Source organism: Crocodylus siamensis, chromosome 5 (assembly GCF_052110815.1).
Source record: "Crocodylus siamensis isolate JL-2025a chromosome 5, ASM5211081v1, whole genome shotgun sequence".
Classification (NCBI taxonomy): Eukaryota; Metazoa; Chordata; order Crocodylia; family Crocodylidae; genus Crocodylus; species Crocodylus siamensis.
In genome coordinates, this window is record NC_143399.1 from 137,558,007 (window position 1) to 137,583,564 (window position 25,558).

Consider the following 25,558-nt stretch of genomic DNA (forward strand, 5'->3'; position numbering starts at 1 on the left):
GGTACCTTGAGGTATGTAAAAAACCATTTAAAGCTGTGCCTATGTCCGAATCTCCAAATCTTTCAGAATCTCTCCGAATTGATTTGGAGGGTTCCGATTCAATTCAGAGAGATTAAAGGGTCTCCTGATTTGCTTCAGAGATTTGGCCACCGAATCGGGCTGAATCTCCACTGAATTGAATCATGGACTGAAGCTTTGCACAGCCCTATTTCATATATTTCTATGTAGAGTTATAACTCTATTTAACACATGTCTACTTGCTGAAAGCAGGAACATACCACACCCTGTATTCTAAACACTACATAGTAGATTGTAGTTACAAAAACATGACTATATCTTTGACTTGTACATCACTCACTTCAGTGGAGCTGTGCTGATTTACAGCAGCTGAAGTTTCACCTAAGTTTAGAACTCAGTTCTGACAGGGTAAAATACACTGGATTCCTATGAACTCCATACATACTGAATGGAGCCCAAAGCATAGGAGCATTCACAAAACATATAGCACAAACAGGATGAACAACATTAGTTAAGGTCTTTCCCCACAAGCCTCAGTGCTATGACTTCAGGGACTTCCAGATTCTATCAACAAAACAAAGAGCACAAAAATAACCTTCTAATAATTCACAGCAAGTGTTGACTTAGTTCACGGTTTGACAAAGAATCATCTGTTACTAAATAAGTCTATCCCAGGTACCTGCTGCCCAGAGAAGTTTTTACCCATTCATTTCTACAGATCACAAATTAAATTTCCAAAAGGCCACACTCTTCAAGAAGTAACAAAGACAATTTTCCCTTTTAGGAATTATTGAGTCATTGATCCAATACAGTAAAAGGGAATACCATAATTCTGAATGTGATATAAAAGATCTTGACTTCCTCCAATTATTAAATTCATATACTGCTTTTCCCAAAAGGGGAAGGCCCTTTTGCCCTGATGCCCTATTCATGTCAGAAAGCTGTTTGTGGTCCTCTCTCTTGCTCTCTCTCTCTCATCTTTCTTTGCATCTTATCTTAAACTTCTTAGGATGTGGCAGCTCCTTAACAGCCCGCACCATCATCACATGATGTTGGCTGTTAAAGAGCTTGCTACATTCTATCGCAAAGGGAGATTAATTTCAATATTGAGCAAATCTGACACACAGGACTGACCATATTCGTGACCATTACAATTTGCCTCGACTAAGGTGGGGCAGAGGAGGGAATGTACTGCAACTCAGAGTCTCAGTTTCTTCCCCGTGAACCTTTTCTTTTGAGAAAGAAGGAAATTAGTCTTTTTTGTGGAAGAGTTTACTTTTCTCTCTGTACTCAGCCACCAGCTCTGAACTAAGAGTGAAGGATACCATCAAGGGCCTTCTGATTCCCTATACCTCCCTCCCCACCTCCTTGCTGACTGTGGGGTCCAGTGGATAAGCACCATCTCCACATTCTGCAACTGAAGCCACAATCTGAACATGGCAGAGCAGAGAAAATCCTGGTTTCCTCCAAAGTCCCCTGCATGGTCAAGACAGACCTGTGATAATATAGCACAAAATCCTCTGGGATGGTGAATATTAATGTGAGATTATGTGGGAAGTTTTATATGCTTCTCTGTTCTAGGAGAGGGTTCAGAGTTGTGAATCCCACATGGAGGAAGACTCCTTTCTGCAGCCTACAGTAAAGAACTTAAATCCCATAGAGGTATTCATAGATTTCATAGACATTAGGGCTGGAAGGGACCTTGGAAGATCATTGAGTCCAGCCCCCGGCCCAAAGGGCAGGCAGTCAGCTGGGGTCATAGGATCCCAGCAAGATAAGCATCCAATTTTCTCTTGAAAGTGTTCAATGTAGGTGCTTGAACCACCTCCGATGGCAGGCTGTTCCAGACCTTGGGGGCTCGGACAGTAAAGAAATTCTTCCTTATGTCCAGCCTGAAACGGTCTTGTAGTAGTTTATGACCGTTTGACCTCGTCATCCCTTGGGGCGATCTACTGAACAAACATTCCCCAGATACTGGTGGTCACCCCTGATAAACTTGTAAGCGGCCATCAGATCACCCCTGAGCCTGCACTTTTCCAGGCTAAAGAGCCCCATGGCTCTCAGCCTGTCGTCGTAAGGTCTGTTTTTCTTGACCTCTGCTCATGCACATGGCTCTTCTCTGGGCTCTCTCAAACTTCTCCACATCCTTTTTGAATTGTGGAGCTCAAAGCTGGATGCAGTACTCCAGCTGCGGTCTCACCAAGGTCGAGTACAAGGGGAGAATGACGTCCTGGGATTTGCTTGAGAACATCCCGGGATTTGCTTGAGATGTGTGTATGTGGTTTTAAGACAAACAAACCTATCTCCTCAGCCTTTCCTACTGTCCAGCTTAGTTGGCTCCTCACTCACAGTGCTTAAGTTTTCAGTTACTGTCCTACATGTCTAGCTTAGAGTTAAGAGATATTCTCATGATGGCCACCACCTACAAGTGAGGCGTTGAAGAATTAAGTTTTGTACTATTTAAGGACTTATGTGGATTTAGTTCTGAAAATGGAAAGGCCTGTGCAGAGGTACAGCAAGGCAGCTGCAATGAGTAGGACTGCGCCAGCTGCTGCAGAGCCAATTGTACCCTCCCCCAAAGGCAGCTTCCCCCCTCTATTATGCTCTTGGGTCTCTAGTCATTCTCTATTTCAGCAGAACAGTTTCCTCAATCTAAATTCCACTGCTGATAAAGTCTTGTTTTACACACCTATGGACTTCCTCAAATTAACCATATAGGGAAGTCTTGGTTGTAGAGACGGTTAAATATCTCAGATAGCTACGGCCAGCTTCACAGAGAACTGGACTCTCTATTCACAAGCATCATGTTCAGGTAGCAAGGCTGCCTCAGTGATGTGCCATGACCACCACTATAGGCAGCTGGAATCCCACAGTAATCAATTAGCCTGTGTGTTATTTTAGGGCAGTGATACTCAGGCAGTGGCTCCTAACTACAGTAAGCTCTTTAACTGATCACATGTGTTTTCTCAGAGAAAAATATCATCAAAGTTTGTTTTTTTTCCTCCAAGACTTAAGCAAGGAGCAACTGGAAAGAGAATGCCTCAGAGAATAAATTCCTGGTACGTATTACAGAGCAAATAACAGATACTAAGTCTCTGAGCTTGTAAACACGGTGATCTAACAAAGTCTTACCACTCCAGCTACGAGTCCTGATTGATTGTAGCTCTTGGACGCTGCCACAATACATGCAATGAAAAGCAGAACTGTACCAATTAAATAATGCAGAAACTCCTGCGAAGACAAATACAGTGCACTATCAGAAAGGCATGTCAACGTGACTTAATTCAAAAGTGTGCAAGCCAAGGCAAATGCTGATCACTTGTAAATCAAATAGAAAGAAATACTAAGCAGAGAAATTACCTCAAAACAAATAGGGGAGAAAGGGATTTTTGGACATCTCGTTTGTGTAAAAAATTTCAAATCCCTTGGTAGAAAGTCAGGATCAGAACTTCAGCTCCTTTGCAACCTGTGGAGTTACGCTAATTTACACCAGTTTAGGATCTGGATTTTGGACATCAAAAATCCATTCTAAGCAGAATGGTTATGTTACTAGATTTTAAAAAACCTAATTTATAATGAGGTAACAAGACCTATGGTCAAGCCCTATAAGGCAGGTCTCTTCTGTTAACTGACCCTGCTAGTAGGACTTGGATCCCTGAAGGAAGCTATTAAGTTTGGCTGATTCATTCTAACTTGTGCAGCTTGTTAGCTTCACCAGAATATAAAAGGTGAATATGACTGACTAGCCAGGGAAACTATGGGATGAAACAGGAACATCCTGCAGGATATCCTAGAAACTTGCCAGACTCTGGAGTGAGGGAAGCTGAGGTTTATGTTTTGCTATTGTTGGCTTTACTACAAGGTTATATTTCACCTGAAACAGCCTGAACAGACTTTGTTCAACTACGACAAAGCTAACGTAACTAGGTAAATGATGCGGTGCTGTAACTAGTTTTCAGTTGTAAGTTTTTTCAGCTAAGTCTTTACTATCAGCCTGATTCCACATTACTTTGCATCTCGTCCAGTAACTTGCACCTTGGAAAGTAGTTATATAATGCTACTATCCTGTGTCTGGTAATATTTTAAAGCCACTTTGGTTAGCAATGAAAAAGGGAGCTCAGCTCAGAATATACAGGATAGTTTTAGAACTGAAACACATCTGCTAGAAAAAAAAGAGACCACCACAAGACGAAACCAAACCAAACCAAAACCCAATTTCGTTTTTCAATACATTTTTAAAAGGTCATCTGTAGTTTTCTAATGACTCTGCCACTGAGAAATATAAAGCCTTTGTTTTCCCATAAGCCAAGCTCTGTTGCCCTGATTTGGGGAAAACACTGCTATTCAGAACTCAGTTAGAAGTTAGTCTAATAAAATTAGAATTCATTAGAAATTCATCTAATAAAAGGTATCATTTTGGAACCAAGAGTTCTAGTTTTTTGTATGTCCTATTCAGAACAGCATTTAAGCATAACTTTAATGTTCAGCATGTGTTTAAGTGCCTTTCTGAATTAGGGTCGGTCTAATCAATGCTCAATTATGAGGAGTACTGGAAATAAAGGGGCCAAAGTACTGGAGTACTGCGTCCAGTCTGGAGTACTGCGTCCAGTTCTGGGTGCCGCACCTCAAGAGGGATGTGGACAACATGGAGAGGAGGGACAGTTGCATGATCAGGGGTCAGCAGAGCAGCCCCTATGAGAAAAGGTTAAGGGACTTGAACCTGTTCAGCCTCCACAAGAGAAGGCTGAGGGGGGATCTAGTGGCCATTTGCAAACTGGTCAGAGGGGACCAGCAGGCACTGGGGGAGTCCCTGTTCTCCCGAGCACTACCAGGAGTGAGTAGAAATAACGGTCACAAGCTGGCAGAGGGTAGATTCAGACTAGATATCAGAAGGTACTACCTCACTGTCAGGGTGACTAGGATCTGGAACCATCTTCCAAGAGAAGTGGTGCTGGCTCCTACCCTGGGGGACTTTAAGTGGAGGCTAGATGTATACCTTGCTAGGGTTGTTTGACTCCAGTACTTTTTCCTGCCATGGCAGGGAGTCAGACTTGATGATCTGCTCAGGTCCCTTCTGACCCTACTAACTATGAAACTACGAAAGTCTCTTTTCATCTATCTCAAAGTAACTCTATTATGTTCAATGGCATTGGTTCTGACTTACACTGGTTTGAATGCAGAATCAGACCTCACTAACGTACAATAGTCCCAATACCTTCAGTTTAGCAGGCACTATGCCTAATATTAGAGGATTCATACATGGAAAAGAAGAAAGTTAAAAAAAAAAAGAGGAATACAAAGGTGGTAAGGAAGTGACAGAGTGCACACACTTAACGGCAACCCAAACAATGAGGTAGAGAAGAGGCGCAGGGAAGCAAATCTGCTTCACTTACCGCAAAAGGCCAGCTAATGCAGGTAAGCATTTTGTAAACTCGGAAAATGTAGACCAAGTAAAAGATACCAATCATAATCAAGTCACATATGCTGACAATCTGAAAGTAGCTGTAGGCACTGTAATCTGTCCACACTGAGCTATTGACACAGATGAATCCAATCAGCAGTGATACCTAAAAGATAGAACAAGAAAACAGAATGGTAAATTTAATTAGCAAGCCTACCAACATGCTGTATAGCAAGGGTGTTAAAGATAGGGCCTGCGCCAAATGCTATGATTTGGCCTTAAGCGCTGCCTATGTATCTTTGAGTGGACCCATGGAGCCAGATGAGTTTGACTCCTTGCTGTATGGAATAAGAAGAAAGTATAAGTACAATAAAACAGAATGTAAAAAGCAGAGAACAACCCTTTAAAAAAAAGCAGATTTTAGCATAGTACAAGAAGAAAGACAGTGGAAGTCAATGAATGCATCAAGAATGAAAAAAATAAAAAATGATAAAATATTAACATATTAGAAGTAAAATATATTGAGATAACACTTAAAGCAGTAAGAGACAAATGTCAGAATGGAGAGTGTTCATGGATTCATCCATCCAAAAACAACGAGACAACCTGAAGTGCAACAGTGGGATCCCAAAAAATAGGGGTCAATTAAGGTATGGTAAAAGACGCCTCAAGTATAGAAAGCATGAAACCCATAGTGGTTCAGGGACTGAAGCAACTAAATCACATAAAATGTCAATGGGATTTTGATTTGTGGGTTACTTAAGTCAATGGGGGCCATCTTTTCTGGCAGGCATGCCACAAGGTAAACCATATACCCTCATTGAGTGACACTTGAATCCCCACCCCTTGCCCAATCAGTTGTTCTACTTTCTGCTCCCTGCCTGATCTACTGGTGTGTTTCCTGCTCCCTCCATGATACGCCATGTGCCACACACACGCGCGCGTGCGCGCACACACACACAAACACACACACACAGGCTGCCCATGGCACTTCTGGCAGGACTACCAGTGACTGACTACCCATGACTTAGTGTTTTTTAAATGTTACTTAAGGCCTAATGTTAAACCATTAAAGGACACACCCAAGCCAAGATCCTGCACACACACAGTTTAATTCACTGGGATTTCTCCCAGGCATATTCTGAGAAGCTGGGTCCAATAAAACCAATTTAAAGTCAATCTTTACAACCAGCCAATAATAGTGAATATAGGATAAGCATAACATGACAGCAAGTATAATAGTGTGGAAGAAATGTATATTTTGTCCCCTTACTTATGAACTGTCACCTTCTGACAGAAACATCAAATAGATTGTACAATGACTTGTCATGGTTTAACATTGTGTGCCAACCTGAAAAGGACTTGAATATTATTTTTAAAAAGTTGCAGTCATTTGCCTACTCACTCTTGTGGCTGCTTCAAGGTTAGATTTGCTTAGGTACATCTAAGTGGGTTTCCCCTAGATGTACCTCAGAATTTTCTATTTATAAACTCAGAACACTTTTGTTGCTTTAGCCATTTTTATTTTTCAGTTCCCTTTAAGTCAGCCAGGTATAGGAAACTACTGGTCTACACTTCTAAGGTTTCTCTAAAGCATTCAAGAGCTTTGTCATCTTTCAAATTTCTACTAAATCTAATCTATTACCAGAATAATTTCAGAAAGCTCAAATGCTTATACACAGCTTATTTATCCACCACAGGACAGCTGTAGTCTGGTGTGGAAAAAGGGATAAGACCACAACTTCGCATCAACTGTAACCTAATCTGTATGTGTTTGAATGTCAAAATAAATGGGTCACCATAGCCCAGTGATTCTCAGCCATAGTGTTATGAGATCCTCTGAATGGTGCATCAAGGTCTGAGGCGATAAGCAGGTAAGTGCAGGGTCAGGCTTGTCCTTACCTGGCAGATCCCCCACTTCTACTGCCTGGCCCCTCTGCAAGAAAGTAAGCACTGTAATAGAGGGTGCCTATACATGTGCAGCAAGGCTACTCCGATGTACTGTAATTACAGATTAATCAAGTCTGCTGAAACGTGATAATTCCTGCACTCTAGCAGACTCCAGAGTCATGTGTATCAGTGTCCCCCATGCTGAAAAATGGTGATGGGGGCACTTTAACTAAAGCTACCCTGCTGCCATTTTTCAGCTTGGGGATGCTGATACACGTGATGCCCCGGGCACTTTAATTAGAGCAGCTCTCAGAGTCGCTCTAATTAAAGTCTCCACACACACACACGCACACGCACACATGCGCACACACACCACCACCACTTCTGAAGCATGTGTATAAACACCCATAGCTATTAGTTTTTGAAACTGGGTGCCACTCAATTCACAAAAGTTACGGAGGTATGCCTCAAGTTGAAAAAGGTGGAGAACCACTGCCAAAGGCAAATCCCATCTCCAAAACAACAACAATATTAAGAGTGGGAAGACACACTCATCTACTGATAGCATGGTTGTGTACTCCATCCTTTAATGGCAGAGGCCAGGTTATAGGCAAAGCAGGTAGTCTGTCTTGTGCCTCCTCTTTGTTAACCTCGGTGGTTTTCCAGCTGTGTTCTGTGGTACCCTGAGTTCTGCCACAGGTCATCAGGGTTCCACAAAGAGACTGGAGGTAATGGCAGAGCTGGTCAGGAGGTGATACACTAAGTCACCTGGCTCTGCATCAGCTCATGCAGCCTGCAGCACCAGGGATAGGGGTTCTGTGGCAGAAGACGTGATATGAAAGGGTTTTGTGATTTTAGGAAGTCTAAAACCACCGGGCTAACCTATCAGCATGCTGAGAATGAGGTCTTCTTGTGGCAACTAAAGAAATTGATGATATTCTTATGAGACACTCTGTATGGGCCACATGTTGACTCTTGGCACGATAGCTGCCCTACACTTCACCTCTGGAGCCAGAAGCATGGCAGAAAGCTGGACTCTGAGGAACAGGCCATAGGCACCGGCATTTATTTTTGCCCAGTGGGGGGGCTAAGATGATGACCAGAGTAGAGCCAAGCAGAGCCCGTGGCAGGGGTGGATGTGGGTTTGGAGCTTCCCACCCTGCTGCCCTCCTGGGAGCCCTGTGCTAGCCACGCCACCATGGCAAGGCACCCCCTGCTCACCCAGCAGCACCAAGGGGCACAAATCTGCACGGTCACCCCCACTACTACTGGGTAGACAGAAGGCACCTCACCATGGTGGTGTGGCCAGTACGGAGCCCCCGGGAGTAGGCAACAGGGTGGGGAGCCCTGAGCCCACAGCAGGCTGCCTTCATCCACCTCCACCCCACGCATAAATCTGGGGGGCACATGCCCCACCATTCCCCTCTCCCCATGAGTCCATGCAGTGGCAGGGAGCCACTGCTCCACATACTTGCAGCAACAGAGAAGGCGTCACCTCCACTCACTACCCAAGGTCCCACGTACCACCCTGGCTGGGCACTACCTGCAGGCCCAGCCCCAGCATGTTTCACTCCCCCCCTCACCATGGGAGCCTCAATCTGCCCTTCCCCACGACCTACCTGCAGGCAGCTGGGGGAGGTACTCTTCACTGCTGCCTGGGGCTATATTCCTGGCCACTACTGCATGTGTGCAAACACACAAATATGTGGCACCCCCTACATCCTGCTCCCCACAACCCCCTGAAGGCTTGAACTCTTCCAGCCTGCAAGGGAAAACCTACCATTTCCTGTATTTTTTTTGCAGTGAACAGAAAACCCAGATCCCTGCCTGATACTATGAATCTGGGACAAATGCTGTCTCAGAGTCACGGAGCCTGGGACCAGGACTTAATGTTCCTATTTCGGGACTGTCGCACCCAGTTAGGGATGGGTGGTCATCTTACCCTCTTCCCAAGAGGGTCAGGGCCCTTGGGCCCCCATGTACTCAGCGCCTATGGAACAGGCGTTATGTATCTGGGGAAGAAAGGCTAAATTTGCCTTGAAGCAGCAGGGGATTATTCACCTCTCTGCCTGGATGAGAGCCCATCAGGAAATAGATGTAGACAAGAGATGCAAAACACAGACACAAGCAAGGTATGGGAGGAGAGGGGAGGGGAGGGGAGTGGTGGCTGCTAAGGGACACAGAGAAAAGGACCAAGATTCTTTTCTCCCTTTCTTTCCTCCTCCCCTCCAAGCAAAACGATTCTAAGTATCCTCCCTTCTAGTTCAGGACTATGGCAGACCAGTGGAGCATTGTGCAAATCTGCAACTTCGGTACATACTATACCTGTCCTATGAGTATTTAGTTCTGAGCTGCAGGCCAGCATATATTTGATCAGCACTACATTTACGGGACTTAAGAAGCCTCCTAGGTCCTTTGCATAGCAAATCTGTACCAGCTGCTAAATTTCCTGCAAGGTGAAACTTAAACTACAAAGAAAGAAAGACTTGCAGCCAAATTCAACCCCTGGGGGAAGTGATCAGGGCTTTACTAACATTATGCAGACTGTAGGGCCCACTGAGGCTTCAGTTAGCAGTAAAGGGACTTACCTTTAAACACAGGTTTGAAATATGAATCTAATTACATGGTAAAACAGAGGATTAATGAGAAATCCTGGTGGCAGAAAGTCAAGGGAAGCCTGAATCCAACTCTTAACCATGTAACCTGTCACAGCTGAAAGAAAAAATCATTTGGGTGCCTGATGATAATTTATCTTTAATCTATGCCTCTTTGTACAAAGTCAAGAAGGAAGGGCTAACCTGGATAGATGCTAAATCCCCTTGCATCTTATTTTATATGAAGACTGTCATCACTTAGGCAGGAACTGTCTTTTTGCTGCACATGCATACAATGTTTCGTGCAGCAGGGACAGGCCTTGTAAGTACTACCTGCAATACAAACACTAACAAGAGACCCTTGAAGACACCAGCAACTCAACAGGTAACATGAAGTTGAAGGTTCAGTACAATAAAACAATCTCAGTTTCAAAACAGGAGGCAAACAAATCGCTGGTCAGGGAGAAAGAGAAGAGCACTCCAAAAACTAAATCAACAGAAGCTCTCTCTGAGGTGACTCCACCAGTCCCGCTTAGCAGAATGATTACACAAAGTGAAAGATACTCAGGTCTACCTGCTACAGGAATTTGAATAAATCAAGTAGCTCTTCCAGGTTAAAACGATTTAAGAAAGAGTTCATGGAAATTCTCCCTTCTTTCACACCAGAGCTGCCCTGCTCTCAGTGATCCTGCTGGCTTGGATTAGCTACTGCAGAATTGAATTTCTTTCATTTTTAGGTATCATGTCAGGGAAGAGGAGCTTAATAACTAATTTCTAAACAGACACCCTGATGGGGAACTGTAAATCAATTTTATTCATATTATTTCTGTACCCACAAGACAGGAAACACAAGAGACAGGATCAACAACCGGCATAAGGCTGTAACTGTATTTGATATGGTATGTGATCTCTGTATGCTTGCAGACATGTGGCTGAAACTTCAGTTCCTACTATTTGAAAAGAACAGTTAAAAATGTTCCATCTACTGAACTGCTTAAAGCAATGTTTCTCAACCTTTTTAAGCTCAAGGCACCTATTGGATAGTACCAGCTCTTAGTTTTCACTGTTTTTTGGCTAAAAGAAAAATAATAGAACAGTTTTTCTGTTGCTAAGAATAAGAAAGACCACTATAGAGGATTTCCATTTGAAAACTCTGGGCTTATTTTGTGAATTATGTTTGTAAACCTAATAATAATAGTGTTAACATCTTGTGACACCCCACAGTACCCTTGAAAGAACCTCAATGCACCCCAGTGTGCCATGGTACCCTGGCTGAAATTACTGGCCTAAAGTTTATGGCATTCTCTCTTTCTTATCACAAACCACTATACAATATTCTCTTTTAAGAGATTTCTACAATTTCCCTTACCAAAGTGGTACATTGAACAGGGTTTCCAATGGATACAAAGAAATTGGTGTGGAGCAGTTTAAGACTAGGATCACAATATAACTATAAAGTTAATTTGTGGCACAGCTTTATGTTCCATCATTTGCTTCTCCCATTAAAGTAGTACATTGTTTTGATAAGACTATGGTATACATATAAGCGCTTGAGACAGTACAGGTTTATGCTGTACATGTGTTTCTGGAAATGGAAAATGGTGCATAACTCGAATTCATATAAAGGGAACTCCCTTTGCAACATAACAAATAGGGATATGTTCCAAGACTCAACTGTACTGACCCCCAGACCCATTTCTACCACTTTTACAAGACAATTTTGGTACTCACCAACAGCAGACAGTACACACAAGCACAGGGTGGTGGTGAACGTTACCATAATGGAGATGGCAACTACAGAAACACGTGTACTTAATACATATCAACAATAAAAACTAAGTAACTAAACAAATATTTGTTTAGCCTGTTTGGAAACAAAGAGACCCTTCCTGCTGAACACAGGGTTCTACTGTTTCGCAAAGCAGCTACTCGTAACTCACATACAGCAGCTAGTCAGTTCAGGTTTTCAAGCTGATGGTTAGACTGATTTAATTTTGTATTGTGAAATATGCCTGGGTTCCTTAGCCATGTAACGGAAGAAAAACGGTAAGGCAGTGTTGAAGCAACACATTGCCATTTCCATATACTTCTCAGGTCTTTCCTTGTAATTTCTGGAAGTACACCTAGAAACAACTCTGCTACATTTTTTGGCTAAAAGAAAAAAAAAAAATCACTCATAGGTAATGACCCTGCATCTTTGAAAATCAAGTTTTACAGCAATTGATATGCTTAAGTTAAGGAATGCCATGCGATGACCCTTTTTATACTGAATAAGTTATGCAATGACCTTTTTTATACCAAAAGCGTGGGGCCCTTGCTTAACACCTCAGGACAGCTGGTAACTGACACTCAGGGAAAAAACTGAACTCCTGAATGCCCACTTTGCTTCGGTATTTCACCAGATCAAGGGGAAAAACATGCTAGATAAGGGTCACAGGGGGCACAGTGGGAATGACTACCTTCCTGCTGTTGACTCTGAGCTGGTGTGTGACCAACTAGAAAAGCTAGACATTTAAAAGCCAGCAGGACTGGATGAACTCCACCTGAGAGTACTGAAGGAGCTAGCTGAGGTCATTGCGGGACCCCTGGCAAAACTTTTCCAAAACGCGTGGTGCTCGGGGAGATCCCTGAGGAGATCTTCCAATCGGAAGAGGCCTGATATTATGCCCATCTTCAAGAAGGGGAGGACCTGGGCAATCAGCCTAACTTCTATCCCAGGGAAAATCCTAGAAAAATTCATTGAGGAGTCTATGTTTAATATGCTCACAGAGGGAGGATTCTGAACGACAGCCAGCATGGCCTTGTTGCAGGAAAGTCTTGTTTTACCACTCTCATCTCCTTCTACGACCAGGTATCTCACCACCTGGACAAGAGACAGGAGGTTGACACTACATACCTAGACTTTCAAAAGGCCTTTGATCTAGTATCCCCTGATATCCCCATGGGAAAATTGAAAGATTGTGGGCTTAACTGCTCGACAGTTAAGTAGGTAGGAAACTGGCTGAGGTAGGACCCAGAGAGTTCTTATGAACGGATGTCGTCCTGGTGAGAAGTGGCCGGTGGTGTCCCTCAGGGGTCTATGCTTGGCCCAGTGCTTTTCAGCATCTTTATCAATGATTTGGATGTGGGGGTGAAGTTCGCAGGCAACACCAAGTTATGGGGGAGTGTGGTCATGCCTGAAAGTCTGCAGATTCAGGTAGACCTGGACAGGCTGGAGAGTTGGGCAGACTGGAACCAGAAGTCTGACACTCAGAAGTATAAAATGTTCCATCTGGGGACAAACAATCCCCAACATACTTACAGGCTAGGTGGTGCCAATTTGACCGGCACCATGACCTAAAGGGACCTAGGGGTAATACATCAACCATCTCATGAATGTGAGCCGTCAGTGCAATGCTGTAGCCAGCAGGGCAAACAATACTCTGGCATGCAGCAACCAATGCATCTCGTATAAAACCAAGGAAAAGATTCTTCCACTGTACTCAGCACTGGTGAGACTGCAGCTGGAGTACTGCATTTAGTTCTGGGCACTGCACCTTCAACAAGGACATGAAAAAATTTGAGAGAATCTAGAGAAGAGCCACCCATATGATCAGAGACTTGCAAGACAAGCCATACAAGAAGAGGCTGAGGGGCTTGGGCCTCTTCACCCTAAAAAAGAAAAGGCTGAGAGGAGACTTAGTAGCAGCTTCCACTACATCAGGGGAGTACATCAAGGGCTCGGTGAACAACTGCTCACCATGGTACCCTTGGGGAAAACCAAGAATAATGGCCACAAACTCCTAGAAGACTGCTTCAGGCTCAACTCTAGGAAAAACTTCTTCACAGTCAGGATGTCTAGACTGGGGAACGCTCTCCGCCCAGAGGTGGTGCAATCACCTACCCTGGAAATCTTCAAGAGGAGACATGATGGTCACCTTGCTGGGGTCACCTGAACCCAGTCGTCTTTTCTGACTAGTGCAGGGAGCTGGACCTGATGATCTTGCGAGGTCTCTTCCAGCCACTAACAACCTATGAATCTATCAATGTGCTGGCCTTTCACTGTACAAAACATTTAAGTCTGTCACAAGAAAACAATGTGTTTCAAGAAGCAACTAACCAGACCTGACTTGGCAAAGTTCTGTGCAACTTCAGTTCTCACTGAGGCCAACAGGAGTTGAAAACATTATGCAAAAATGATAAAGGAAAACTCAGCAATTTTCTTCTTTGTCAGCCACCCTTTTGTACACAGAACAGCACACATTTATATATGCACGGAGATAAACAAACTCCTAATGGCACCTTTTGGGAGAATATCTCATTGGCAACTATAATACTGGTTATAAACCCAATTTCTTGAGTAGCAAAAACAGTAATGAAGTTGTATTTACAGAGCTGAATTATGCCAAGAACAGAAGACAAATTTACTCCTTCCTGAAGTGAAGCCAACCCAAGGCAACAGAAGGGAATGAATTAGAAAGGTAATGCAAGTATACCAGTCTCACATGGAAAGGAAGAGAGAGGTCTGGCAAGGGAAAACAGAAAAGGGTAGGAAGCAAGACGCTATCTTACCTTCTTCTTTATTTAGAACACTGCTTTTCCCCAGAAAATTCTGCACTCTAATGAAAAGGTCTGCTTCATTTTCTCCTTTCCATCGTCTTGCTCTTCCCACTACTGTGTGCATCTAAGACTTGCACGTATTTGTTGTTCCCCATGAGCTAGTGAGAAAGCAAGAAGATCTATTTGCTTGCATCCCAGGCAAGTTAATTTCCCGCTGCAAGATAGTCTGAGATCACACAGGCAGTAAAGGAATCTAAACCAGACAGACAGCCCTGCATTTCTCCTTATGAAGGGAGAGTTCAAAGAAGAATTACTCCAAAAAACCCCTGCAACATTGTAAAAAGACCTCTGGCAGAACAACAGATATACTTAAGAAGGTCTAGAATAGGTTCTCAACCTTTTTAGCCTCACAGCACCCTTTCTTAACTTTGTTCAGAATTTAAGGGCATCCCCAGTTTGACCGAAAATCTAGCTTGTGCAAGGTGAAGGTGGTGGAGGCAGACCCTTGCCCTACTGGATCCTGTTTTTTCTACCATCTGCACACCTTCCTGTCCTCCCACCCCCCAAAGACATACTCCTAAGGAGTAAAGCGCTGCTCCTCCAGAGACTTGAAGCCTTGTGAACCCAAGGCCCTCCTGCTGGCCTTGGGAGCATGGGAGGAAACTGGGGAAGGACAAGAGATTAATCAGGCTGAAAAGTGATCCATGGCTCCCCCTGGCCACTTGTTCATCCACCCACACATGCTCAGCAGAACACATTGCTAGGAGCATGGGGAATGTTGTGAGAGCTGCTGGGGGCAGGGGGAACTGCAGGTGCCACTTATCTGTGGGATGCTGAAATACCTGGTGCCAACTGGGGGGAGTGATCATTTACTTCCTGGCACACAGATTGGGCACTGCAGCACCCCTGGAAGGATCTCACAGCACCTCAGCATGCCATGGGACTGCAGTTGAGAATCACTGGCCTAGAACAAGAAAATTACTAAGAAATGTATTACAGGGCAGAGGGGAACTTAGACAGAAGACTCATACCTATAAAGCCATATCAGAAAAACTAAATGACCTAAGATCTAATCTTTCTGAGTTACACTGGAAAGATTATCTTTTGAGTAAAAGGGCCTAAGAAACAACCAAACATGGTGAGTCTCACATGCAAGAAGGATTTTTTTTAAACCATAAGCAGCAAAAAAGCTAATGAAGTTCCTTGTCCAAGAAACAGCAGCAGATCCCAGAGTTATACTTTTGCAGAACCAGGAGATTTGAGATCTGCACATGCAAGGACATTACCCTATTTTATTTTGGTTGCCCTGTGCTGAAGTTCTTCTTTCAAATGACACATATGTATACTACTGTGTGATTTACTGAACTCCAGTCACCCTACCAAAAATCAGTAAAATTCCTGATCCAGGGGGGAAATATAATAAATTTTGTTCAGTAAGCGGTCTCTTTAACTATGTCCTTTCATCTACTAGATTATGACAGTTCATCTGACCATTTAGGATTTACACATATAAAACATGCACCACTTTCCACACCCAAAATAAGTGCTGAGCAAGTTTTAATAAACCACTACATCAGCAAGACTACTTCCTCTGTAGTGTGAGCAAGAACGGTAACTGAAAGAAAACCTAACACAGGTTGGCAATGTTTTTAGGCAGAGTGCTCAAAATACCCACAACTTCATCTTGTAGGATGTTGGTGTGCAGGGGTGGACAGCATAGGAACTGCAAGGGGCTTGATCCTTGTTGTGACAGCGCAGCCCTAACCCCGTCCCCACTGTCCGCCCCAAGGTGCTCATGTCAAGTAAAATGCTTTCACGTGCCATGCTCTGGCACCCTTGCCGGGAGTTGCCTACCCCTGACCTCACAGATTGTCAAGAAAAAAGCTGGTGGGAATGATCTGCCAAAAAGGGAAAGAAATTCAGAATGGCAGGCGTAGAAAAGAGTTAGGCCATGTCCACACCAGGAAAAACGCTGCATGTTTTAGAAGATAACCATCTTATTGCCTTCCAATGCTAGATTTTACAACTGGCAGTGTTATCTCAAACAGTTATTTTTATTGTTCTATTCATTGGCCTTCTCTTGTCTTATATTTCCATTATGTGTTCTCTTGGGCAGGGAGTATCTTTTTATTCTATTTGTACAGCACTTAACAGACTGGGGTCCAGGTTCTCAACTATGGCTTTTAGATGCTACACAAAAACAAACTGTAATAAAAAACCTTAGCAGAACAGGGATTTGATTGTGGGTCTCTCAAGTCTCAAGCCTGATGGATCATCCTCTCTCACTTCCACCACTGCAACTTTTGGCTATGTATATTTAACCAATTATTCTTCATTCCTTTAAAAATACAGAATATAGTAGACCAATTTATGAACTGAGGGCAGTGAATTAAGACACAAAACTGCCTTAATGCAGTCACAGTTCTCAGGGAATTTGCTACCTAATACTTAAGGATTTAGCACACTAAGGTATAAAATGTGTTGTGACATCCACTGCAATTTAAAGCTGGTGTCAGGGACTTTATCTGCTTTCTATTTAATTATTTTTCAAACTGAAACTTACTACCTCTAACACAACTTCTTTCCTTTCCTGATTTTACAATATATTTTCCTGTTTTATTTCCCAGAATAGAACCTGGTGTGTCTTTTCCTGTGTAATCTTCAGTGTCAGTTTCCTCTCCTCCTCCACTCTATCCTACTCCTTTCTTTACCTTTCCCTATATTGTATTTTGTACTCTCTCCTTTATATCCTGCTGTTTAATTCTTCCTATCCAAATCTCTCTTGTCATAACACATACACTCAATATTGTACTCCCTCTAAATCAGTGATTCTCAATCCATGTACCCTAATCCGTGAGAACCCTTCAAGGGAGCCACAGGGTGCCACACAATGTTAGAATTGTTAAGTGTTCAAATATGATACACAGGTAAGCCCACAGATTTGAAACAGGAATCCACAGTGTCAAAAACACTGAGCTATTGCAGTCTTAGTGGGTAAAAGGGTTTACAACAATCAGAGAATGATTTACTGTCCAAAGAATGATTTTAAAAGGGTACATGCATGCATGGGGAATGGGGGATGGAGGGAAAGGGGCATTAAATGATATGGTATTCAATGTGATGTTCAGAGGACAAACTGATCCCTCACCAGTTGCTGGTAAGGGGGTGAATTCTGGTACTGCCTGCAGGATGTTTGCCCTGGGCCTTGCTCAAGGACTGTTGTGTGCCAGCTTCTAGCTTAAAGGCAATCAGGACTCATAGTAGAGATTACTACGAGTCTTTTATTTGACAAACAAGACTTTTGCAAAAAACATTCTTTAATTGCTTCTAGCTAATAGATTTTAGCATCTATTAACAGATTTAGGGTGCCTATTTCCTCCCCATGCCCCAAGCTTTCAGAGAGCAGAAGGATAGTTTTCTCCTGGATGCTGCAACAGAGTTGAAGAGGGTTTGTGTGATACCCTGCTTTTGAATGCAGCTGTGCCTTGTGTCTTTCCTACTTTTCTTCTTGGCCTTTGATTTCTGAGTTCTCCATTAGAAACTAGCTCCATTGCCTCTCTTCCAACTCTCTCCAAAAATACGATTGATTTTCAACAGTTATGTTTCTGAGCACACTGTTTTAAGGAATGCAACAATGAAAGTGATACCAATGGTCAGTTTTCATTCTGCTGAAGCTTGCTAAAATGCTGAATTAACAGACAAGGTTTTTTGTGTAAAATCTGTTATCTTTTATTAGACCAACTCAGAAGCACTGAGACGATTAGCAAAAGTACTGACACTGTCTACAGGAATGAGAAAGCACTGAATTTATTTTCTCCTAGTTCCCTGTAAATATCATAAGCACTAGCGCCTTTTGTAGTGAAATAAAAATGGAAGGGAGGTGGCCTACTTGTCCAAGAAAATTTCTGACTTGTGAGGGATGAGTGGCAAGTGGATTTTTCAAGACTGCCTGATACTTGGATGCAATCATAGATACCAGGACACAGTACTATCCACGGGTGACATGCCTGGTACAGCAGCTAAATATATCAAATCCACACGCAGGCTGCAAATTCCCAAACATTAGACCCTGTGTAACAATTACATACATTTAATTACACGTTGCTGGACGGAATTAAATAATTTGTTTGGATGGCTTCCCAAACCAGAAAAATATGCCAAGCTTAGTGCCAAAGACAGAAATGTGGGTTGTGAGAGAGACTGGGTTCAGTTGCTCTGAACAACAAAGCTGGCTTCCATATGATCCTGATTTCCTTTTACTACATTGTTAAGTTCAAAACCTGAAATGTAACAGCTGAACAATAACAACCATTAAAGGGAAAGAAGGTAAAGAGGCTGATCAATTTAAAACTTCAGAAATGACAAATTAGATCAGTTGCCTTAAGAGTTTATGGTTCTAAGAAACATAAAAGTCTTTAGTTGTACACTAATCTGTCGGCCATTTCATATGGGCAGATTCCTCCTCATGCCTAGAGAGATTCCCTCTCCATGCTTAGAGATCATTATTCCATGGACAAGTTTTAATTCGCTCACTCTCTATTCTTCTCTCGCTGCATCATTTTTAAGGAGATATTTATTGAAGTTAAAATAGTAAGAAAAAAATAAATTAAGCTTCCTCATGTTCTTTAAAATTCAGGTGAGAGGAGTAGTTTATTAACAAAAAATACTTAATTGTACAGTAATTTAATGGGAGTTCTTCAAGATGTGCTATCCTTATGCACATTCTCTTACTGACATGTCCCATGTGATCACGTTCGCAGACTTTTGGGCAAAGGTGTCCAAAGGGCACGTGTGGCCTGAGGGCCCTCGTGTTCTATGCTAAAGGCATAATAGGAAGCACTGTACCAAATGCATCTCAGTTCTCTCTCAACCCTTGACACCCAGGTGCATAAGATGGCAGCAGAAAGGATAGAGTGTAGGTCATGGAATGAGCATATGGTCAACACAACTCAAAAAACCATAGGTAGTGTACAGTTAACTTTTCATTCTCCTCTGAGTGACTGTCCACGATCTACTGTGAGAAGCTCCAGATCAGCAAAATTTTTTCAGATTCGGGAGTTCAGGGTCCCAGGAAAACAGCAACCAAAGCGTTGCCTCAAATGCAGTGTTGAATATGAACACTTTAAGAGATCACTTATCACCTTGTGAATAAGTCAGTAGAACTATAGGTACCCAGTTTGGCTGGGACAGTCCTGGATTTCGCAGGCCATCCCAGCATCCTGGCCAGTTGGTGAAAATTAAAATGAAACTCCTGAAATTGCAAGGGCACCGGGTGCAGTATATCTGGTAGGCAGTGCTGGAGTGTGCCAGACAGGTGGGCACCAGGCAGGCAGGCACTGTTGGAGCAGACGCCATATTGCTGGCACATACCCAGCCTGGCTCCTCCTGAGCAGCAGCTGGGTAGGGCTGGGCTTGTGCTGGGGAGGTGCCACCTGCTCCAGCAGTACCCACCTGCCTCGTGCACTATGCTGCTCTGCTTCCCTGATGGACTGCCCCCTATGCTCCTGTCCACCTGCCTCTGCCTGCAGCATCGCTGCTGACTTGGGCGAGGGGTGGGGGGGAGTAGTGGCCCAGAGGGAGACAAAATATCCTGGATTTCCTTAAAAAGAATATGGTTGCCCTAACTATAGGGAGCCACTTCTCAGATGTTTGAGTTAGACATGTTCCTCAGTGAGATGCAGATGTTGCCTAAGCCCTGGGGAAGCAAACTATTATAGGGGTGATGGGTCTTTTGGGCATTGTGTTCTTAACACAGCTCAAAAATCCTCTCCCAATTTCTGGATTGAGACCCCTGTCTTAGCAGAAAGAAAAAGGGCAAAGCATAGAGCTCATGATATGATCTAAATAGTTTTGTTTTGTGCACATAAAATGCTGAGGTATGCCTGATGTCCAAGGTGTAAAGAAATGGCTTTGTTGTAGATACACACAATTTAGGTAAGAATATGGGAAGGTGAATCTGCTAGTTTAGACAGAATTCTGTAACACCTTCAGCAGGAATTTGGGCTAGGCTCTTGGAGACATTAGCTAAAAGATGGTATAGAAAAGCTCAACCATCTTAGTTTAGATTTCTTTCTTTCATATAGTCCTATACTAAGGTAACGGTCACTAAAAATAATGCTCTAATTTATGAATGCTAATGCATTTGGTTGCACAATGACATTGACTCAAATGCAGAGTTCGCAAGAGGCAAGAAAACTGAGGAACCAAAAACTATCTGGTCCTGTATCTTCAGAGTTATGAAGATCAATTTGACTGAATCCCTCTTGGTCTTGCGGAATACTCTGAACCACAGGAACCAGAGGTTGGTGTGCAGTAGATCCATGAGATCTAGGAACATCAGACATGAGACACATTATTCATGACCTGAAACAGATTAGTTAACGATTTCTGTCAGTTGCATTACAAATCAATCTGGTTGTGGACAGCCCCATTCCAAAAGACATGCAAAAAGATGACATCTTTAATTCCCATTCCTAGGTCCAAAAAGCAGCATTTGCTCCAGCTGACTGCTAACCGGTTCCATAGGTCAGGTAAGCAACTACACTAAAATCATTAAATTTATAAATAGCAAACTAACTGGCTAAAAATGTGGTATGGGTTAAAACACAGGAATTTGCTAGCAGCAATACAGCCAGTCACTCTGCACTGAAGGGCACCGAAGCAGTTGGTATACTCCACATTTTATGCCTTCAGCCAGAGCATGAATACTCTCAGGGAACACAAGCACCATGTGGATACCACTGAAGAAAAATCTCTAAGGCTTTCTGCATGGAGCCTATTTACCAACACTGGACTATGCAGCTAGAAGGTTACTCAAAAAAAGATAAACAATCTCCTGTACCTGCAGTGTATGTTTTCATAATTTTCCATACATTTCAAGCTGTTAATTGTGCATGCGCTGACATTTTTGAAAAAGCCAAATCTATCCATCAGCTTTGTAAACTATCGTTGGGTTAGGTAGGATATAAGCAGCTGTAAAGAAACTTCACATGAAGCCTTGGTTAAAGAATAAAAGTATGAGACTTCTAGCTTATTTACAGGTTCCTTTGAAAGACAAATAGAATAAAAGCAAGGTAGCTTTTTTTTGCTTTTTTTTTTAAACTGTGCTAGCCTCAACAAGCCATCTACTTCTTTTTTTACCTCAAAAGTAGTTCCGTCTTTAAGGTATGGGGTTTTAGCAGCACCTATAGAGCGTAAAGTACTTCACTGAAAAACTCAGAAGCCCCACATGGGATCTAATAATGATGTCTCACCTATTTGGTTTGGCAGGACATCCTCAGACAAGGGCAGGATGAATAGAGTGCAGAATACTACAGTGCATCACACAAGCCATGATCTGCTCTTATGGTTTTCTAATGCAGACAACCCTTAAGTCCAAATGCAACTGGTAGCTCTAGAGTAGAGATGATGTAGTAGGGCAAGAGACAACCAGCATGGCAAACCAAGTTGGACATTATATCAGCTAGTTTTGGCAAGATCCCATCAGGAGTTTAGACACTGGGACAAGAGTTTAACCACAAATAGGCAGATAACACTGGATACGATTTTGCTGACCTATGTTACCAGGAAACACCATTCCATCTAAGTCATATGTACTTAGTCCCAGTCTTATATTTTCTAACAGAGTTTCATTTCAATGTATTGAGGGCTATATGGTCTCTTGCCCCTCATATATGTTAATGTCTTGAGAAATCCTTCATTCACAAGGGCTTATCTATATGATAAAGCCAATTGTATCGATGTAAAAAGATCCACAACTCCTCATGGCGATGTACCTAGCTAACTGTTTTAGAGATTTTTATTCCTGCTGGAATCAGGAGGAATTTCATGTCAAAGTAAATTCCTGGAAATGTTGGCATTATGCATTTTTCCATATCAACTCAATTAATACTGGTAAACCTACTGCAATTGTGGAACAGGCCTTGGAATAATGTGAACTATTACTTTCCTGTATGAATTCTTGAGTCCTGTGCAGGAGGGTGAGGGGAGAGAGGAAAGGGTAAATAATGGGAATATGGATTTCATTATCATCTGTGTCAATATAACTAAGGAACCGTATGCATTCAAAGACAGTAACCTCCCAAGGTTTGGCAAGCCTTTTAGCACATGGTAACAGTCCTTTCTAAGGAAACTTGGGGTGAACTCAGTGTAGATCTCCAAGAAAGCACTCTCAGTTCTTCTGAACTTCGGCAGACGCTGATACTCATTTCAGGTTTGCACTTTGCAGTTTAAATCTCCCCCACCAGCAACCACTTGTTTCTCAAGCCCGGTAACAGTTTAAATCTCCCCCACTAGCAACCACTTGTTTCTCAAGCCCGTAACAGCATTCAGCAGAATGCAACACATCCAAATCCCTCCTGGAGCAGCAACTTGACTTCAGTTTCAACATTTTCCTCAGTTTTTTTGTTTGCTTCTAGGTCCAACAGAAGACAAGGAAGAGGAAGTTGTAGCTCTAGCAAGTTGTGGCTGTTGCACAAAGTTTCGGCCCAAACCATTTACTTACAGCAGCACAATCAGTTGATTTCTTTGGCAGTGACATAAATTGTATCCATACAGGCTGTACAACTGCATGACTATCAGCACCACTATACAGAACTGTTCCAACCTAAGTGATCTTTTAAGAGTTTGAAAATTGTGCTGGCTACCTGAAGAGAGGCAGATCATGGGATGGCAAAAAGAACGATGAGATTTTTAGTCTGACCTCCCAAATATGGAATGAGTGACCTTCAGCTAGTTGCACTTATTGCATTTTACCATTAATCACAGGGCTGACCTCACAATGCACAGGACCTAGAAGCACTGGTTATCCAAACAATGCTGAGTGGGTACTTCAGAAGGACTCTTTTCCATAAGGAAGTAAAATGACTCATAAGAAAGTAAAAGAAAACTGCCTGCACAGTAGTATTTTATGCTTTTTAAAACATGAATCAGTTGCATCAAAGAGCTGCATTTCACTGCTAATCCCCTTATGTGGACAGGTGTTGGTGATCGATGGTTGTGCAAGCATGAGATTCCCCAGCTGCAAGGTTTCTTTTTGGATTATGATTAGACTGGATTACTTCCTTAAGAATATGGCAGCAACACACTGGAAGATTACTTTTATGGAATCAGTTCTATTTTTACATATATTTTTTATTGTATATTTATCCAACCTGATAAAGAGCAAGATGACTAAAAACTGATTTCCGTTTTTGTCTCAAGTGATTCAACTATGTAACCCACTGATATATGAAGGATTACTGCAATAGAAGGCACAGTTGAGAGGATACAGTACATTAGCACTTGTTACATGAGGGTCATACAGTATTGAGAACTCCTGCATCCTGCCACATCCTATTAGTCACAGCTACTTTACGCAACGTAACTGCTATTTTAAAAGAGCATATGTAAATCTAGCTTCCTGTAGTGTACATGTGCAGAGGAAACCACCACCAACATATCGCTATGCCTCTTCAAGCATAATAAGCAAATGATGACATTAAGCACTGAATTTCTAGGATTTGTTTGTTTTCTTCATTTTGTAAATATAGTATTTAGCCTTCATATGATTGTACCATTTGCTGGATACATAGCTTGCAACAATGCTGCCAGTGATATTCAGTAGACCAGCTAAGGTGACTGCTTCACACTTCCATGCCGCCCTGCGTGGGATGTGTACAAACTCCCCACCACATATATTTAGAACAGAGGTGAACAGATGCAGTTATAGTTTAATTCTAGCCCTAGAGGTTATTCTGAGAATATAATGCCAGTCAACCAAATTGCTACAACATTTTATATAATTTTGTGGCATATAACAACAGTATATAATAGATACCAGTATACAAGTATATAATATCTAATATTAGTATACAATATAATATCAGTGTTCTAAAGTGGCTTAAATAATAGGATAATCACTAGTCTTCTTTTACAGGGACAGATCAAATCTGAAGAGAAATTATATAGTGACAGACCTCCTGTCTACACTGTGATCTAAGAGTGGGTCAGGGTTTTCCTGCCAAACACTTAGTGGTATACAGCTTGACTGAACATCACAGCTCACTTCCAGTTTAAATGAAGAAGTCTAGTCTGGCAGCCCACAGCATGGCACACTCAAAACTAGGCCAAAAGGTTTGACAGGCTGGAAAAAAAAAAACACATTACTTTTAAGAACTGTTTGTTTTTAATCACTGATTTTGCCATTTCTTGCCCAGGAAAGACAGTCCCAGGGGCCCTGTGCTGGAGCTCTGAAAAGTTTGAAGGTGTACAGGAGCCTTGACATATGAAACCCATGTATTGTCACCCAAAAAATAAAATCTAGCTGGTCTGTGGATACCAGTTCCAGAACACAGCAAACACAGTACTAGCTGACTTTAAAAAGGGCCAAAACTTAGAACAGTGCTACTCAACCTTCAGGTCCCACAGGCCAGACGAGTGGCGCAGGGCTGATCTGAAAGTTGGATGGGACCCTGCAGGACCTGTGCCACCTTGGCCAGCCCCCTGGGTGCAAGGATTGGGCCCTATGCCACTTCTGCTTAACCCCACGCTGCCAGATCAGGCCCTGCACCACCTCTGCTCAGCCCATCTGCCAAGATCAGTCCCGCACCACCTCTGCTCTGCCCTGCATACCCATACTGGGTCCCATGTCCATTCCAGCACACAGGGCCAGGCTATCCAGCCTGTAAGGCTCGCCACAGGTCCAGAAATGTGGCAGCATGGGAACAGCAATTAACAGTGCCACTGCTATCCTGCTCCCCTTGGCCAGGTGGTATGGCTTTAACGCCTGGACATGGCCTGGGGCCCAGACTTGGAACATGGTAAAGAATTTGAGCCTCTCTATTAACCACAGAGAAACATGCATGTATCCTAGTTCAGACTGTCACCAGAACAAAATCAGTTAGCTGCTTCAAAATAGCTATTTAGTTTTCAACAGCAGCAGTAAGGGTATTGTTGTCAACCCAAAGTTTTTTTGCTGTGGTTAGAATTAAAGGTTTGTTGCATGACCATCAGAAAAAAAAATCAGCTGTAATTTTGTTGTGTGGTGGGTTGTTTTTTAAATATAGTCTAATAACTTGTGACTGACGCCTCCTCCTCCACCTCCCCAAAGAGGCTTTTTGTGTTATTTAAAATAACA

The 25,558-nt window shown here is 42.7% G+C and overlaps 1 protein-coding gene across 1 annotated transcript in view; it reads right to left on the reverse strand.

Moving 5' to 3' along the window:
- Positions 1-25,558, reverse strand: part of CMTM7 (CKLF like MARVEL transmembrane domain containing 7) — a 35,763-nt gene that overhangs the window by 4,799 nt on the left and 5,406 nt on the right. The window contains exons 2-3 of the mRNA XM_090046458.1: positions 5,412-5,585; positions 3,151-3,249 (exon numbers count right to left, since the gene is read on the reverse strand). Coding sequence (XP_089902584.1) covers positions 3,151-3,249; positions 5,412-5,585 — 273 coding nt within the window. The remainder of the gene's footprint in view (positions 1-3,150; positions 3,250-5,411; positions 5,586-25,558) is intronic.